Source organism: Bombus vosnesenskii, unplaced genomic scaffold, assembly GCF_011952255.1.
Source record: "Bombus vosnesenskii isolate JDL3184/JDL3185 unplaced genomic scaffold, Bvos_JDL3184-5_v1.1 scf7180000013352, whole genome shotgun sequence".
In the NCBI taxonomy this organism is placed as follows: domain Eukaryota; kingdom Metazoa; phylum Arthropoda; class Insecta; order Hymenoptera; family Apidae; genus Bombus; species Bombus vosnesenskii.
The window spans coordinates 4,023,248-4,043,439 of record NW_022882988.1 but is presented as its reverse complement, the minus strand read 5'-3'; the positions used below and the strand labels follow the sequence as shown (position 1 = coordinate 4,043,439).

General features: G+C 39.6%; 1 protein-coding gene across 21 annotated transcripts in view; it reads right to left on the bottom strand.

Annotated features, from left to right (window-relative positions):
* LOC117236706 (MAP7 domain-containing protein 1-like) overlaps positions 1-20,192 on the bottom strand; it is a 173,044-nt gene that overhangs the window by 13,814 nt on the left and 139,038 nt on the right. For 10 of the 21 annotated variants that reach the window (XM_033499891.1, XM_033499890.1, XM_033499883.1 and 7 more), the window contains 5 exons: positions 10,834-10,902; positions 3,386-3,445; positions 1,889-1,957; positions 1,373-1,562; positions 348-694 (listed from right to left, as the gene is read on the bottom strand). In XM_033499891.1, coding sequence (XP_033355782.1) covers positions 348-694; positions 1,373-1,562; positions 1,889-1,957; positions 3,386-3,445; positions 10,834-10,902 — 735 coding nt within the window. The remainder of the gene's footprint in view (positions 1-347; positions 695-1,372; positions 1,563-1,888; positions 1,958-3,385; positions 3,446-10,833; positions 10,903-20,192) is intronic. The other 11 variants (XM_033499894.1, XM_033499893.1, XM_033499886.1 and 8 more) reach the window with 3 other exon arrangements.

The following is a 20,192-nucleotide window of genomic DNA, read 5'->3' as shown; positions in this document are numbered from 1 at the left end:
AGAATAGTTATTACACCAACGACACGATATTCGCTAACGAATTTTCTTTACACGAATTCTCGCGATTCTTTATCTTTTCGTTACTATCCATAACTGACGATGTTAACGACAGACGTCGAACAATTTCTACGTGTTTCCATCGCTCAACTACCGGATACCAATCAAAATAACATCGACATGGATGACACGAATAGGCAGAAAATTATCGTAACAAACACTATTACGAATATAGAAGTTTGATGTCACAAATATCATCACCGACGTCTGTCGTATTAAATTAAATACATGTATTCGCAAATATCAATAACATCCTCGTATCTGTATCCGGTTAAGAAATTCCCACTAACCTTCGCCGGGTTTCCGGTCAAGTCCACCAGCTGACGTGGCTCTCTTCTTGCTACCATCGAGCTCTCTCTCTGAGGATCTCCTTGTCAACGGCTGTGCAGCCGAGAACATCATTACATTGGTGGTAGAGGTTGCGCGACGCGTTCCCCAGAAAGTGGAGCCACCGGTATCAGCTGGCTCCAACATCCTCGGTGTAGAACTTCCGAACGCAAACACGATGTGCGACCTCTCGTTCTTCTTCTTCGCCTCTATACGAGCTTCTCTCTCTTGATTCTTTCGGAGGATCGCCTCTCTTCTTTCTCTTTCCGCCTCGCATATCGCCCGCTTCCTCTCCCCGACTTGGTTTCGTCTAAAATAAATATAAAACGAATATTTCTACAGAAAGCAGATTTCGAACTAGAGGTTCTCAAGGTACGACGAGCTACGAACGAGAAAGTACGTCTTCGTGTACACGTAATAGGCTGTTATTCTTTTTTTAGACGGGACGGAAAAGTGATTTTGCCGCGGGTGAACTTCATGCAGGTGTCGTGGTAATTTCCCGGGCTTCTCTGCGGCGGCGAAACAGTTTAGCCCGGCATCATATTAACCAGGTCAACTTATAACTTCGTAGAGAGCACGTAATCTCGTAAAGAGCGCGTTTAAACACATCAATGTGGTTCCGTGTCGGTTTAAATTCGCGTGTCATAGATTAAAAAAAACTACCCTCAAGGCATGCGCTCTATCGTTCGCAACTGGATCGTATAAAATAACCCAATTTCAAACGCAAAGCCGGTTTAAACTCTCATCCTTTTCCCATTCGAGCGTAAGTTCACTCTGACTTGTACCTTTTACTACAAAAAAAAAAAAAAAAAAAAAAAAAAAAGAGAAAGAAAAAGTGCGAATATAAAAAGATAAAAAACGACGCAACTGAAGAATTACGAATTTTTACGTATCAGTAAACCTATTAGTGAATATTAGTGAATTACTTTTGAGTAAATGAAATGAAAGAAAGAAGAAAAAGGAGAAAAGAAAGGGAGAAAAGACAAACCTGTCGTTGTCACGCGATTTGAGCTCGTCGATGCGCCTTCGGCGTTCCTCTTCCCGTTGCTCCCGGAAACGTTGCGCGGCGAGAGCTTGCTGTCTCAGCTCTTCCAACTTCCGCTGCCGCTCTTCGTTTTGTCTCTCACGGACGAGCTTCGCCCTGTCCACGTCTTTCGCGCTTCCCGTCGACTCCCGTCCTGAGAACAACCGCGAAGACCGATTACTTCTTCTTGTCGTACGAGCTTCGCGTTCTGCTTGAAACACGTCGACGTTTACTCGTTTCCCAGACAGTTCTCGATAATAAAAGCGTAGTACACATTGCCCATTTAAACTCCGAAATCAATTTTAATGAAACTATTTCCAGTTATTTACAGTCGAGCGTACGCCACGAGACAAAAGATTGATTGTTACAATTAGACAACGCGAAAAATGCCAACGTTTTGGTGCCCATTCGATGTTTAAACAACCGAGGGAAAAATGTGAAAAACGAAAAGTCTCGACACTGCCCTTGAAAACGTGATACCTTCGTTCTCGCTAGGATGATCGCCATCGAGGGAGTCCTCGTCGTAGAGACTTTGCCGGCGCTTCACATCTGTCGAGAAGAAATCGAGAACATGTGCGTACGCACGTGAGATTCGGGTATTACGAGCAAAACACGCGTAATCACGACGCACTGCAAGCATACAGTTCTGCGGGTACACTGCAGCTACAAATGCATGCCTTTAAAGCGGTTGACACTCTTCAAAATGACACGATTCAAACAAACATGCTTCATGCAGTCGACGTGATGTCTAGCGTATGATAGTTTCGGTATGCGAATTTTCATCTCATTCCGATAGAACGCGTGTTAAACGTGTTCGGTCCAAGTTCCGTCGTGAACCGAACGAAATTAAAGAAATACAATTAGGAGAGAAAAAGGTCAGAAATTGTGGTCTCCATGGGTATATTTTCTCGCACAGATTCGATTACCACTACGAAGATAATCAATTTCCACGAGTAAACGCGAATATTCCTTTCCCACGGCGAGCAGCTGTTTTATCAGTTGGCAAAGAAGTGACAAGGCCGCATGAAATAAATTCTTTATTAGATTCCCTGTCTCTCTTCGTACGGTATTCCAGCTTCACCGACGTAAACCGTCCATTTTCTGTGATACCAACGTGTTTCCTTCGCCCGGATAATACGATTATTAAAAACAGGGTGCAGTAAAAAGCGTGTTTCGCACCTCGGGATGGAAACATTCGATTTATCGTTATGAGTTCACGTCGCGAAACCGTGTTCTTAAGTTTCTATACAGAATGAAGTTATGAATGGAATTCTTTCTTTCTGCCTGTCTGAAAACACTGGGCGTAGAAGGTGACTTTATGTTAGATTACATCGAATGAGATTCATTACAAGTTTTTGATAAATAATTAAATGCCAAGCTTAGGATAAACATTGTTCCAAATTCGAGAAAGGAATCGTTCATAGAATGTTTAGTAATAATGAAAAGCTGAATAGTTGCAGGTCTCCAAAATTTGCAAAAATTACTTTGACTCCTAACTAAAAAGCAGGAATAGTTTTTTTCAAAAAATTAAGCTGGATACTATTACAAAGAGTCATCGAAGGAAACAAGTTACACATGCGTAATTCAATAAAATATTAATTCCATAAAAATGTATTATCTCTCAAGACTTTTTAAATCTCTCTGCAAATTACCTGAAAAGTTCAATACAATGAGAAAGTCGGTAAGTTTTATGATTCTTATGGATGTATTATATGTTCCATCGACTTAATCGTTTTTGTTAGTTCTCTCAATTTCCGCCAATGTCACATCAAACTATTAATAAAGAGAAACGCTCGAAGAAAGTTGGTCACACGCGTGCCTGAGAAAACTCGCAGCTGATGAATGCGGTCATTTCCAATTTCCACGAGGGATTACTATTAATAGGTACGCACTCGTTACGCGACGCATTAGATTCAGCGCAAACGTAGCGTCGAATTTGGCAAAGCACACTCCGTTATTTACCAAGCTGATTATTACCTGACGAATCGGGAGAGGCTTCGTCACCTCCGATTTGGGCGAACCAGTGCATCGTTTGTTCTGCGGAAGATAAATTCGAAGTTCGTTCCTATAGGATTCTTTGTTTAAATAGACTATCCCATCCCTATAATTCCCATCGAAACGCGTCCTTGATTGCCGCGTTTGTTACATTTACCAGAGAATACTGCTGGGCATTGCTTCACACCGATCAGTTAAAAATATTTCAAGACATATCAGTTTAATTCAGTTTAGTTTAATTTATCTCTAATCTGTGAATATCTTTATACGCAAATCCATATTTTTATTAATACAATTATAGAAATAGAATCTAGATAAAGTATCGTTTTACTTACTACAACAACACTCAGTTGCACAATTCAACTAATGTCATTAGTGAAATATGACGAGCCACGAGTCGAAATTATTACCAATGTTAATAAATTTTCTTCGAAGTTTCGCAAACAAGTAACAAATCGTCAGACTATCCTAATCGATACAAAATTGTACAATTCTAACAGAGAAGTTTGTAGGATCAAATTTGTAAATTTGTCAATTCGTTAATACAGAATTGGCAAATTATTGTGCTAGAGGACCCAGATATTATACTTTGCATATTTTATATATTTTTTGATATTATGTGTAATCCGCGCATTTTTGTAGCTTCAAATTTCCTTCAAATATAAAAGCATCAAAATTACCAGTTTATTCGTTTCCTTCTAAATATACGAAAATTAATTTAATCCCGGTGTTCCACTTTAGGTCCTTTCCGATCGAACCGTATTTTCATATCCTCGAGAAATTTCTTAAATTTGAGAGAAATACGGAAGAATCGTCATTGATACGCGTGAATTATCTCTCCAATTGTATGATAATTTTCTCGAAATATTAATAATTCTGTCCTCGGTTGAAACTAAATCAAGATTAAGGCTTAAAAAATTCGGAGCGCGCAGGTTTAATTCAAGAAAATCCCTAAAGCTGGCGCACCGAAGAGACGAACTCTACTCTGCTTCATGCCATGCGAAAGTACATAATTCCAAATTCAGATTTAATCTTCTTTCATAAAAAAAATATATATATATATATTCTAGAATCAGAGGGATGAATGGTATGGATAAGGTGAAAACAAAAAAAGATAAAAAAGAATGGGATAGAGAAAAGGAACGAACATTTGTACGTCTGATATTCGTAATTAAAAAGAACGTAAAATCTCATAAATATTTCCCAAAGTTTTTTTTATCGTTCATGAAGAATAACGACATCGGAACAGATGGGATCAGCGAGAGAATTTTCATGACGGAAACCTGTTCAAAGCTTGCGCATCGACCTTTGAAAACGAGAATTTAAATTGTGAAAAACGAGAAATTAAATCTTCTCTAATGATGCTCGGTCACAGATTTGTTGTTGCGAGGATCGTTAATTATAAACCTGCTCGCTTATTTTCGACATCTGGTGACGATTTGCATTCGATGAAGTGAGAAAGAGATAGAGAGAAAGAGGGGTGTTTCACCCAACGTCGATTTTTCCGCCGACTGATTGCAAATGCCGTGAGGAAAAAACGCGGCAGCCGTCGACTATAATTGATAATTGCAAAACGTATAGCGGCGATGAATGGCCGACCAGCGCATTATTACAAAAAGGCATACGAAAGCCGTGTTCTTTGGTTAAACGATCGCAGCTCGATAACCGTCTACAGAGAGTGGCGAATGGAAATGGAAGAGCTCGCGTTATCACGTGGTCAATTATATCATTGGAAGTTGTTTAAATCCTCCGCATTCCGTCCCCACCTTTCCAACGATTCGTATTATCAAGACTGGCTGTTTATTGCTCTGGTAGACTCCATTCTTTTCAACTGTTGCGATGATAATAGCCGATTGCATATCGACGCGATGCAATGGAAAGAACGAATGATCGAGAAGAGCTGGAAAAGGATAGGCGCACGACGTTGCAGCTCCTCGTAAAATGGAATTACATTCGATTATTGATTGCACAGAGCCCCTGATGTATTCTGATTAATTGCAGTTCGCGTAGCTTATTTTCGCGACCTCGTGCTGCTTAAAAAAAGGAATGCGAAAGGGGAGGGAAAAAGATGACCGGGAAGCTCGCAAGAGGTAGTTTGATTCGTTTCCATCGAACGTCAGGTAGAGGGAAACTGCTGCTACCTGCCGATGTTGTTTCCGGCTGCTGATTGCAAATGTCAGAAAAGAGGAAAAGGCGTGAGAGCGAAAGGGAAGGGATAGAGAGAGAGAGAGAGAGAGAGAGAGAATGTGTAGCTTGGTGGACCGCTTCGTGGAAGCCGTTGATGGTAATTGGACGTTTCATTAGCAATGCGGATGCGGAATCGAGCGAGAGGGAGTGAGACATTGCATGAACAGGAGGAGTTACCGGTAGAGCGATAGAAAGAGGCGGGGAACGTACGCCTGGAAAGCCAAAAGGGGAAACAGGGTGAAAGCGTTTCGACGTTACTGATAATGTTACGGATATAAAGTTCTGTCGGATGCGGTCTCGAAAAAGGAGAGGGTTGTCGATGGAATTCGTGTCAACGGATTACGAAAAAAAGAAAGAAAAAGATGGCATATTGAAAGACTACGCTCTAAGTACGACACGTAATTAATATCAATGCTCTACTTTTCATGGGAAGTATCGATTGCGCGTTACCAGAATCAATAACATTTGCATCGAGTCCCTATTAGAAATTCGAGGAACTCGTTGGATATTCGAGTATATAAATTAGAGTGATTATGCGAAAGAGGGGAAAAAGGAGGAAAGATGAAGAGGAAAAAAAGAGGGGAAAAAAAGTTGCGAGGGAAAAAACTTTCGACGATGATTTTAAATTACAGCGGTCTCGAGTCACAATGGGTTCCGCTTTCCGCGAAAACGGTCGAAAAACGTCGAGAGGCCCTCGGCGGTGGATATACACACGTCGGCTCTGTTAATCTTCCGTCGCCTGGAAGTGAGTCGGAAAACAATGGAAATCCAGCCTTTTCATCGGGTTCCGTAGGCCGCGTTGGAATTGAAATTTCGCTCTGAAGAAACCCAATTGTGGACCGAAAGCTCTGGAATCCGCAATAGTTCCCAGCCATTTCTAAAAGCATTTCCCTTATCTCTACGGGAACGTTTCATTGCAGATTTAGAGCTTCACCGGAAGCTATCAATCTTTCTATGGATACTAGCCCGCAATCTATGATTGCAAACTTATTACTCGATCGAGAACCGATTTTGTCTTCGTCCAGCCGACCGTTTCGTTACTTTATCAACGATTTTAAGTTCGTTGAAAGTTCGATAAGACGGCGAACTTCTCCGATCTTTTCACAATTCTATGCTCGTCTCGATGAAAAATTAAAACCCCTAATCGTTTGCTAACAATTAAACGGATGAATCTTTACAAAGTACGAGCTTATGCGAAAATAGGTCGACAAATAATCCTGGCTATAATCGATGCAGTCCCCTTAAATAAACTATATAAGTTGCGACTATTTAGTTTCTTTTCTTTTTCTTTTTTTTTTTTCTTTTTTGACTACCTTCGCGAAGAAGCAATTTCAGAGAGTGCAAATAAAAAGGTACGCGTGTTCTTTAACCGAGCGACAGAAAGACACGCTATTTTCTTCCGTGGAAAAAGAAATGACAAAGAACGCATCGCCAATTGAACACCCGTATACACTAGTCTATTGTTGTTGTCAATAGGAATGCGCTTCGCTGAATCGCTACGTTACAATGCAACGTAACGCTGCATGAAACAACGTAGCGGGTGTTATCTTGGATCTTCAGAAGGTGGAAAATGCATACGTGCACACAAAAGCCTTTTCCCAATCCCCCTCTTTCCCTCTCTTTAGACGCCTCTCTTTGGGTAATATTCCGGAATACTTTCACGCAAATTATTTCCAGTTATAATGGTCCTTGGATTCGAAGTTTTTATTCAAAGAGGAAACCAATTTGAGGCAAATAGATATCATATCAAAATGATATCGAAGAAATGTATGCATCGAAATTTCTAGTCGTGTCCATTTCGAAATCCGGAATTGTTTCAATAGTAAATCCATAGTCCATTGATTGATAAATAAACGCAGTGTATAAAAATGATCCATCGAAGATGTTGAAAACGATAATTCGGTCATATCAAGCTATAACTCGTTGAAATGCGGTTCTTTAGGTCAATATGTTCCTATTTCCGCACTGGCAAGGTCGCGAAAGTATCTCGCAGGCTGTACGTTGAAAAATCTGTCAGTAGATACAGGCAAGGGACTCTGTTAATCTTCCAACGTTAGGAAGTGGGTCGGAAAACAATAGGAATCTGTTCTACCCATCTACCTTAGCGCATCGTTCTTACTATTTTCCTGTGCTCGTGGCACTACTCGAGTCGACTGTCTCTCCACTTCAACCACCTTTTCTTCTATCCTTGCTCCTTCAGCTATTCCTCTCTTCTGTCGCATCGGTATAATGCTCAAGCTACTTCTCGAGTAATATATACACAATACCAAGAAGTATCCGCTTCTTTTCACGAATACAAGCCAATGATCGGTGATTTATTACGCGTATAAATTAATTTCGCCCTCTTTTGAATAAAATTGAAATTTTATTCGTAGTCTACGTGTATATGTATAAGCTAATTATGTAACATATAATTACGGATCATTGAATAAGGTAATTATACGTCACAAATAAATTACGCGTAAATAATGATAAATTGTTACAATACAGTATCAGAACAGTACTAGAAAATAGTTATTACAATTGGATAAATCTAAAGCAATAGAATTAATTTACATAGCCAATTATCACCGGCCGATCCGGCGTTCGAGATTCGTCATTTTCGTTTTTAATGTCATTGCGTCAAGAATCATCCTGCTTTTAATATCTCGTGCCACTCAACGCTGTTCGTTTATTATTTCAATCGAATTCAACGATATCTCATCGACTAGTAGTAATTGCAAATTTTAAACATTTAATTTTCTTTCTTGACAATGGCCAACGATTGGAAATTCAACGATTTTAAAAATGGAATGAATCGCACGAATGAGAAAACGCGAGAAACACACGCTTGCGGATGCGAACCTGGTAGCAACGGCCTTGAGCTATGTTAAAGTAGCTTCTATTCGCCGAGCACCCGTGAATTTGTTGAATTCAGTTTCACCCGGTCGGCACACATGTGCACACGTTTAAATGCAATGCGTCGAGTGGCTCGTATTCCATTTTAATGGAGGCTCGCCGGGAGTCTGCTGGTGACGATCGAAATTGTCCTGCTTTCTCATCCTAGCGCCACCAGAGTGTTCTACTAATATTTAACGAGCGAACGAGCCTCGCGTGTGCAACGATTCCGTGCGACTTCGTTTCTGTTTCTGACCTCAAGCACTGATAATTGTCCTCGCGTTTAACACCTGGCTGAATATTCCGCGAGCACACCTCTAATAACGTTATCAGCAAAACAAAATCCTTTAATTTTCCCCACCCCCTCATCTACCACCCCTTTATCGCATCTCCGTGGAAATATCGCGGGTATACAATGTACGAACAGCCAGAGGGTAAAATTTGTATTATGTACGATAAAACGCATACAGGTTGGCTCCACGCCGGAACCGACAAACTTTGGCAGCATGTTCAGAATATTATTTTAAGTAAAAAATGTTACATAACCATGGTTCCATTTATTCAGGTCTGGACTTAAGCTTCGTTTAATTATTTATTTGCAATTCTACGAAATTGCATTTAATTCTACTACGAGCAACCGAGTACTCACGGGTATCCATTTCTATATTGCTTTTAAGAATTTGTTACGTTCCAGTGAAAATATTACGAAATCGCTCCGGACTCTTGTTCTCAGATATTATTAAATAGAAATTTATATACAAGTTTGAAATTTGGATATTGTATATTAAAGTTGAAATTTATTTATGTACTCGTTGGATAACAATAGTATCTTGGTTGCCTGTATAAGGATTAATCATTTTCTACCAGGTGTATCGAATCAAGCGTGCATGAAATGAAAAACATGATACACATCAGCAGTTGGATAATTAGCATTGTTGATATTGGATGGACGCTGTGAATGGAAACAGGACTACTTAACAATACATGTAAATTATGGCTGATTATTACGGCTGATATATAATATTAATACATCTTCCATATCTCAAGAACGAACTCGAATCAGCCAATGATGCATGTAACATTTTTACTTGGAATAACATTCTGAACACGCTAACGAAATTTATTATTCGCCAGGAAACACCCAGTACACGTATAACGATCAATTACCTGAGTTTGCTGCCATGGATCGTTAATCTCTTTGCAGTATTTAACACGCAAAGAGTGGCTCTATTTACACGTGTGTTTCCACTTTGCGGACGTTTTTGATTAGAAACGCTTTTGTCGCGATCTGTCGTCGAATCGAAAGTTCGGGCGAGTAAACATTTGGAACAAATCTCTCAAGGCTCGCCGGTGGAACGAATTTTTCAGATCTGCGTACGGTCACTGATATTTCGGTATTCTTCCAAACAAATGCACACGTTATTATCAATTTCATGGACGCTTCTGTCACAGTTGATTAAACTTCTGGCTTTTCGAGCACGAGCTGAGATTTGCGGCGAAGATCAGTCGATAGGATTAAAACGTTATTAAATCCATTTGTCGTTTCACAGTGTGTGCAGATATTGCGTTTGTTATCTGGCGTTGACCAGAAGCGCACGGATCCACGATGTGGATTCCACATTTATAGATCGATACGCGGAACGATTTTTTATTCGACTCCACGAGGGTGTCTCGTGGTATGTCGCTTTTCATTTTCCACAATAGAACACGACATCGCTTTTTCTATTTATTTCTGTCGAACTTTCTATGTATTTTTCTTTCGGTCGTATTTGAATCGCATATTCACCAGATACGTTTCGATTCGAGGATGGTGAAAACTGAGAATTATCTTGAAAGACGACCCGATTTCTTAGCTGGATAATTCAGGAGGAAACATTATTATATTTCTAACGATCACTCAACCGAATACCTCGTCAAAGCTTTGCTTTACTGTCGGTTTTTAATAGAAAATAACAACGACGACCTTCGTACCAGTTTATTTGCAACGAACGGCTCCTATTCACGAATTTACAGCCACTGATCAACGAGAAAGACCATCCGTGGCTGTTGTGCGATAGCAGCGTTGCAACAGGAATATTTGCCAGAAGCTTCCGCGATAAAAGGAAAACGTAATGATACTTTTCCACCGACATGCGATACGAAATCCTAAATGGCCTTTCCTAACTAACACGTACACGTATATATAAGTATGAACGATCATGCATGAAGTGTATAAAATTCTCGTAACATTTGTGGAAACGTGTGCGAACGAGATAACAAGAAAAAGAAGAGAAGCGATATAGCATCGCAACGATGTTGATCGATTGGATACAGTCGTGCCATGATTCTAATATATCGTGGCGATTTGTCAATTTTTGATTGCTTACCCTTCGTGAGAGAGTGGCGATTGTGTGCAGAACTGGACCTTTGGTTAGTTTCCTCAGAAGCGGCTCCAGCTGTAACAAAATTATTCGTTTTAATTGACCGACTATTGTTACATCGTTCAATATGACGATTCGATTTTTAACGCAATTAAAGTCCGATAGGCGGTTTGTATCGATTAAAGTACATGCAAGCCTGATTTTTTATTAATAAGTGCATTAACGTAAATTAACAATTACAACGACTGTAATATATATGTCGGGTTAAGGTTGAAATTTTGCGCGTATGATCGAATGGTCGAGATGTTGATGACAACGAATTCAGGTTCGATAACGAATCCACGGTCAATGGGATGACGAATGAGTTGTGATACACGTATGACTCCACGTACAATTAAAACTTATCTGAATGAATTGATCTGCAATCCAAGTGGAACTGCCCTTATATATTCTTCTCCCCATCTCTCTTTGTTTTTAAGGAGAGTTATATAATTATTCCGTACCTCTGTCAGGTACACGCATCCCGTGACAGTTCAGTGACCAGCTATGTCACTTCACTGCCATGACCCTCCGGTCGTTTCTACTATCGTAAACATATTTTTAAGCGTAGCCATAATACGTTCTACCTGTCCGTTGGCCCTACTCGCACCGGTTGAGATTAAGTGGAGTTCAATGAGTTTACCTTTACAGAAATCTTGGAATCCTTTACCCGTAAAGCATTTCCCCTAATCCGCTATTATCCGGCAAGGATTTCCGAATAAAAGTATAGCGCACTTAAGTGCTTTAATGGTACTAAGGGAATCTATTTTACGAGTATGATGCAGATATACGAATTTAGTGAATGCGTCGACTAAAACAATGACATATTCTTTCGAATCACTTTTACCGCTTAGTTTGTCAGTTATGTCCATGTGAACTGTATGCCAAGGTATGCTGATCTTAGGTATAAGATGTAATTCAGCTTGTATTTTACCTGAACTTGCCTTCGAAACTTGACAAGCATGACAGTTCTCTACGAATTTATGAACATACTTCGTCATTCCTTCGAACCAGTAATACTCATACAGTTTCTCAAGCGTTTTATCCCAACCTAAGTGCATAATGGACTGGTGCACATGGTTAATAACGGACCACCTAAAACCTCTTGGGACAATGGGCAAGCAGAGTTCTGTCTTTTCTTTGTATTTTACGGGGTTCCGCGAAAAGAAGTCTACGTGGGCCATTTGTTTGCTTTCCCGATACATAATGTCAAAGGTAAAAGTTTGTAGGTAAGCGCACCACCTGTAAACTCTGTCATTTAAATATACCTTATTACTGGATGCTTTCAAGGAATTACAATCAGTGACAATAAGAAATTCTCGTCCGTGTAGATAGTGATGGAAATGCTTGACGGCGTTTACAACTGCTAACGTCTCTAGTTCATAGGAATGATACCTAGATTCCGCAGGGCTAGTTCTTTTACTGTAATATTCTATTACCCTATTTTTACCTTCAGTCTTGTGCATTAAAATAGCCCCATATCCATCCGAATTAGCGTCAGTATGAAGTTCTATCAGATAGTTCGGGTCAAATATCATCAACACCGGCGCGTCGGTCAGGACGGAAATTGCCTTTTGCCTTATTTTTTCATGCCTATCCGTCCAAGTTATATTTTTATTACCGGAAGTAAGCGCGTACAGGGGTTTCATTACTTGTGAAAATTTAGGAACGAATTTCTGGAAGTACAAAGCTAAACCTATGAACTGTCTAAGCTGTGTGACGGTCGTTGGTGCAGGTAACGAACTCAAGGCTTGTATTTTACCCGGGTTGGGACGAACTTCTCCATTCTGAATTATATATCCCAAATAGAGTACCGATGTGTTTAGAAAAGAACATTTTGAAAAATTAAAAGGAAATCCGGCGTTTACGAGGGTATTTAATACGGTATCCAATCTTCCTAAAGCTTGGTCTATCGAGTCGGCGATAATTAGGACGTCATCCAAGTAAACAACAGCGTACAAATAAGCAAGGTCGCCTAAGGCATTTAGAATGACCCTCTGAAAAATAGATGGTGCATTTTTAAACCCAAACGGCATCGTTATGTATTCGTATTGACCATCGGGGGTAACGAACGCTGTATACTCTGTCGAATTAGGATGAATGGGAATCTGGTGAAACCCGCTGGCCATGTCCAGGCTAATAAAGTATCTCGCGTTTTGCAATCTCGCGATTTGATCAGCAATAAGGGGTAAGGGATACCGATCCGCGACCGTATTTTTATTTAGCTCTCGAAAATCGACACACAATCTATCCGAGCCATCCTTTTTCTTCACGAGTAACATAGGGCTCGCGAACGGTGAGCTACTACGCCTTTCTAACTGGCCCGTACTTATGCGAGCACGTGGGAAACCCGTAATGAAAGAATTTCTGAAATTTTCGAGTATAGAGATTAATCGACTTTTATCGTTATCAATTACATCAGTGTCAACATCATTAATATTGATCTCGTCTTCCGCGGTTTTACTACAGGCATTAACTATCTTTGCTTTGGCAATAACGAGGCTATTTTGTGTAATATTTACGTCAAAACCTTGGCTTAAAATTTCGCGATCGATCATGATATCATATTTTAAGTAACTATCGGCAAGGACGTGGAAAGTTATCTCCAATGTAAAACTGTTAATACATACAGTGGACAAAATCTGAGACGTACTATTAACACAAGTATTTCCTACTCCTCGCATTACTACTAGATCAGTCTTTCTTTTGCCGGAAAATTTAGAGGCTGCGGATTCTTTAATTAACGAGCATTCGGCTCCAGAATCGAAGTAAGATGGGAACGACTCACCCAGATGGCTTAATTTACTAGTCGGGAGTTCCGCCACGCAGAACGTAACTCGACGCTTATTATGGGAATTATAGTTTCTTTTCCACAAACACAGGCAATTAGGCGAAATATGTTCTTCCTTGTTACACCTGAAGCATGACACCTTCGACGATGTGGCCACTTGGTTCTCCTCTGATCTTTGTGTGTCTTTCGGCTCCAATTCTATCTTCCTGTGGCACTTGGTCACTTCATGTCCGAGGTTCTCACATTGGTAGTCCCTAACCCGGCGGTCTGATGGGCTGCTTCGTTTAATTTCAGGGTCCGCCGGTGGATTCTCCGATGAAGGCTCCTGCCTCTTCTTCGCATAGGAGAGAGCATTCATTTCAGTTAGGAATTGGTCTGCGGTCCTGATTTCACTCGTAAGCGCTATTTGTTCAACCCGTTGGTCATGTGAAGTCAATCGAAAAAGGACGCAGGCGTTGATTACTTCAGCCATAGTTAAATCTTCCCACCGCGACTGCAGGAAAGAACGAAGACGAATGCCGAAAGCTCCCGTGCTTTCGTCTTCTAGTGGTGGTTCATCAAACATCTTTATCAGTGTTGAGGTTGCCGTCTCTTTGCCACCAAAATGAGCAAGAAAAAGTTTCTTAAATCTGGACCAAGTAAGGCCTCCCCGGCCCGGCATTCGTGTAAGCCAGTGTGCTGCAGTGCCTTCTAGGGCACGACTCATAGTGGTAAATAAATCACCGTTTTGTACAGACCTTCTCTCCAGGAGTAGACCGACAATTGTACACCATGCAGCCGGGTCAGCACCCGCGATTTCTGGGTTGAAACGCGGTAGCGATAATTCTTTAAGTTCCACACTCGATTTTTGCTTTCTCAGCTGCGTTAACTCGCGCAAAATGGTCACGAGCTGTTGCGTTGTTGCCACAAATCCTAATCCAACTTTTGACGTCGGGTTAAGGTTGGAATTTTGTGATGAATCTTCACTCAAATTTACCATCGCGGTTGCTGATATTCGTTCACACAGATAAAATGCCACATGTAATGACAAGGATGACGAATGAGTTGTGATACACGTATGACTCCACGTACCAGTAAAACTTATCTGAATGAACTGATCTGCAGTCCAAGTGGAACTTCCCTTATATATTCTTCTCCCCACCTCTTTTTGTTTTTAAGGAGAGCTATATAATTATTCTATACCTCTGTCAGGTACACGTCCCTTCCGTGACCGTTCAGTGACCCGCTATGTCACTTCGAGCCCAAGCCCATCGTCATAAAATCGGATTAGAACATTAAAACTATTTCTTAGTTTTATTACTTAATTTTAATTAGGGTCTTTCCCAACATTCCAAAAGGGAAGCCCCGATGTCCTTTCATCTCCAACATATATAAAGGCTCGACTGATGTAATCAATCTCTTGAACATTACAAAAAATATTAATAACGTTAGTTATATTAATCAAGTTAACATAACAATGAAACTAATATTATTCGTTTTTTTTTTACAAAATCTTGTAGTTTTGTCACCTATTTTCAAAAGACTATCTTTTATCTATCTTCGAATCTATCAGGTTGTCCATCTTTCAACTATTCCATATTAGAATTCTTTTCTTTCGTCGTCGGAACTTCTATTCTTCCCATCAGGTGTTCAATTTTCTCAACGCGAGAATTGATTGTAATTTCAACAAATAAATAAAAAAAAAAAGAAAAAAAAAGGTGTTCAATTGATGCTTTTTAAGATGAAGAAACAGACTGTCCAATTTATAATTTTTCAGACGAAAATTCCACCAGAAACTATCTTACAGAGCAAAGTTTATTACAAATTCCCCGCTGATATTCGGTTTCCTTTTCACCCTGTTAGGTCGCATGTCTCTAAATGTCGTCAAGTGTTGTGCTTGCGTCGACCACTCGTGGTTAACTATTCATCAAAGTTACTCGTGAAAGAGAGAGAGAGAGAGAGAGAGAGAGAGACAGAGAGAGAGAGAGACAACGTAGAGAATGGCTGCCTTTATGCCGGAGCATCCATTGACTCTGCATATAAGGCTAACTATCACGATGCCTGCATCTTTCGCCCACGTTGCTAACAAGCTTATTAACTGTGTCTTCATTAATCCCCTCTCTCTCTCCAAGCTACTAATAAACACTTTCAACGGAGAAATTCAGCTTTCCGGCAGACAGACCGCGAGCCACGTTCCAATTATTTTTCCACCATGTGAAATTAGCCATGTAAATATCGTCGGGAACGTTTTTACGCAACCTGCGCGCTAGTTTCGTTTTTATATATTGTACGTACGTATATTGTAAGCTGATGAAACGATTACCCAACGACGTAACAGTTTTCACTCGTCACTTTCCCCGCTGCGTTCTTCCATTGTGAACGCCGTTGCTCTCGATCGGTAATCGTCGCAAAGCATTTCCAAGTACTCTGCCAATTTCTATTTGCTAAACATTTTGCTCGTGTTATACAAGGCACTTGTACATTCTATTTAGATCGCCGGTGTTTATGCAAATTCATAGTTTTATACATTATACACTCGAAGAAGTGGAATTTGAATAGAGATTTCTCACTCGTTAAATATCAGTAATTGTGCATCGCACAAGAGGAGGGCACATTGAAAGGAATACGCAGGTCTGATTTTGACTACATCCTAGTAAAGCTTACCTTCTTCAATGTAATTTTTCAAAATAAAGCACGAGTTATTTTCCTTATTAACCAAGATAAGCAAACACATGTATAAATTTATTATCTATATCTACATATATATACAACAAATTGCATAGAAGGGAAACATACAGAGTATGTCTCTTGCTTTCATGCCTCGAGTGCATTTTCTTTGAGGGACGTACAATATTTTAAAAATCTTATACATATGTAGTATATTCTTGCATATTACATGCATTCTCTGTGCCATATATCAAAATAAGTACATAAAAATTCCAAATCTGGTTGTACCATGCAAAAGAATCCGTACTATTCTCCTCACCATAAAGTTCTCTTTAAAAAAGATACTACAACCATTATATCTTCTTAAAGTGTTAAATACAAGCTTCTGACTAGAAGATAGCTGTCGAAGCCGGTGGTTTCAAGGTTTGTAGCGTATAATAACGTAATTTCGTTGAACAGGTTACACTTCGCGGGTCATTTCTCTGGCAATCGATTCGGGGTTTCGTACTCGTTCACGCGTGTATATCGCTGGCGAAAACGATCCGCTGACGCGTTCAACATTTTGCACATCGTCCAAGGGTGTGTTGTACGTACAGCGAAATCAGAAAGCGGTCAATTGATCGAGCTACCATGGATACGAGTTGTTCGATTCAATCGATCTCGATCGTTTGTGAAACGAGCTTCTCCGCGTAGCGTCGCACACTGCATAAACTCCGTGTAATCGCCAAGGATTTTGTCGCTAAAAGTTAATTATGCGATTTTGTGCCACGCTCCTGCAAGTTAATAGTTTGTTAGGCGATTCAGCGAACATTAAACATTAATTAATTTCCGTTCCGGCCATGGCCATGTCGAAGTAGCCATCATGGCGAAACCACCACCCTTTATAAAATTTCTATGAAACGGGAAAACCTCGTTCTTGTCCATTGAAATTTCGTTACCAAAGATACGATGTTCATCGATGAACGCCGACCATACAGAAATAGGTTAGTTTATCGAAAATGAACCACGTTAGTTGAACAACCCTTTCGTATACAAATGGAGAGCAGGTGGGAACGATATAATGTGGTTACAAATTAGAATTTTAAGAGACAACCGGTCGGTATAGCCGTGTCGAGTACAGAGTACATTTTACGTAGAAGCAACTTGAATTTTGGACTGCAAAAACTATCTGCGAATTAATATTCTTACAATCTTTCATTGAATCTATATGGAATTAAATACTTTTCACTTCTTACTGAAAAACAGTTGCCAATAATTGTATTAGCAAAAATTGAAGGGCTCGTAATAGAAACAACCTTGGACTTTGTTCATGCTTGTACTTTTCCAAGAAAATAATAGAAGATTTTAGTATCTTTAAGTTCTGTTGTTTAATAGAAGATGTCAATCCTCCTTAATAAGGTATTGACTGTGCGATACAATTGCTATAAGTGTATTTTTACTTATATCGTAGAAGAATTGCATTTTATTAAATCATGAAGTTACGGGTCTCGTGACATAGGCTGTTTTAGCAAAACCAGTTCAGTTTTCTTGGACAATAAGTCAAAATCAATCATATCGATTCTACTATGTTATGAGTTTTGCTTTCGACAGCTAGAACCTAAAATAAAAAACGTGGAGAAACTTGACGACGACACATTTTGTTACGAGTCTCTCGATTAACTTGTAGTTATCGAAGATTAGGATGCGTGGTTTTAAAAGGAACAGCAAGAAACAATTCTCGCAGAGATCCTTAAGCTCTCCAAAAATGTCTCCGACTAATGTTTCAATATTCAAAAGTAACCCCTGATTTTATCACCGCGCTATATCGTTTCCACATATAGGATCTGCATGCAGGTGAGCTCCGCGGTCGAACACGACGGCGAACTTCGACATTTCTATCCTTGGCCAGTTCTTCTCCGCCATTATCCGGGGAAGTTCGCCAAGTCAGTGGTGAGGAAGTCGCCTGCGTCGTGAACGACGAAGAAGATTGATCATTTCGTCGAGGGATAAATCGATTCGCCGGAAATTGACGGAGAATTTAACGAAATATTATCCTGAGTGATGGTCCATAAATAAATTTGTACTTGGAAAGGACCAACTACCAACTAGTTTCCCAGGACAGATTAATAATACAATTCGTCCTGATTATAATTCCCCACGTATCGCATATCTAGATAGTGTTCAGGGTGGATATATGAAAACATTCGTGTATAATCAGGACATTCGTCTATTTGCTATGAATCCCTTTGATGATGCCAATTTTGCTTCTCGACAATTCCCTCGCTAATGATCGTGCCAATTGCTCGTGTTATTATGTTAATTCGTTGAATAAACTGCTGGAATTTTCATCAACACTAGGGTAACAGCTAAGTGACCGTTTAACCTAAATATGCGTATTATTCTTGCAGAAGTACGATGGAGGATAATTTTTGTATTCTAAGAATTTTAGAAATGTTGTTATTATCTCCCTCGAACAGTTGGAATACTAAATTAATAAAAAACAATAATACAACAATTTAATTGATACATCCAATTTTAAGTCTTTCCACTGAAATATTAAATTAACGATAGACTAAACTTTGGTCAATATACGTTTGATTTAAATTCCAAACAGAAGAGAAATGCTGTTTCCTTTAAAAACATCGTAAACAAGAAACTCAGGATATCTGAGTAAAATCATAAGTTAAGCGTTCTAAGTGCTGCTGCAGTAGCACGGAGAACTTTGTTATCCTGGCGCTTAATACATCGTCGAAACGAACGTACAGATAGCAGCCAAGTTTCTGGAACTTGAATGCACTCGTTCGACTGTGCAACCATGGATTTCCTACTGGGAGCTATCAAAAATATTTGCTGGCACGTCTGCGGGGGAATTAACGCGTTGCAGCTATTACGCGAGGGCGTAAATGATGCCGGCGTAAATTGGAACTGGGCTAGGCCACGATAATGACTCGACTCTCGACGCGTTAAATATTACCAACAAGATACTACGAGGAACTTTACAACAGCCGATGAAGTTTAAAAATTTAGACGAGTTTCTTGATTTACAGATCGCAACACAGTAGACATTCAGTTATCCGGCTCGGCTTTAACCGATTGCGATCTTGGTTTGGATTAGGGTTGACCAGAAATATCATTGACGCATAAATGCAGTTTTTCTAGCTCATATACACACACATATGTAAACGTATATATAAAGTATACCTTTTACCTATCGATCATCGTTATCAAACTTGGAAATTTAAAGAAAACGTTGATTTAGAATTCTATTCCTTCAGAAAACTTTTCAACGAAGTAGGTATTGAAGTAAAGAAAATTACCATTGGTATCTCAGAGCGCTTATTTCGAAATTAATAAGAGAAGCAGGAGATTTATTATAGATAGAAAAATGGATCCAAACTTCTGACCAGTACTAATACACCAATTGTTACGTCGGGCGACACTCTACCTAGACCAGGCCACGCACCGCAGGTAAGAGGGGAACCAGATGTCCGCTCATCCTTACTGCGTACCCTCAATAGTCTTAAGGACCCATCATAAATCTCAGTAATTTGCTACCTAAGGTCCTTCCGACCGAACAAACATCTCTTTACTGAATCGTTTCTAAAGTTTATTGTTTACTACGGGAAGACACGGGAAAGTTAATTTTTTTCACACTTTTTTTATGTTTATTAAAATTTACAATCAATTCTCGCGTTGAGAATTTTCAGTAATTTTTCTGGCGTGGCGCAGTAACATGACTAATTATTTATAATAAGTTAATACTTATTATAGATAAGTATAATTTGTAAGTAAGTATTATAAATAAGTAAATATTACTTAATTTAAGTAACTAATTGAATCTATCGTTTAGGTCTAGCGAGTAGTGTCTCTTCAGCCTGCGGATCTGGTCCGACGTATCAAGTAGTCCAGT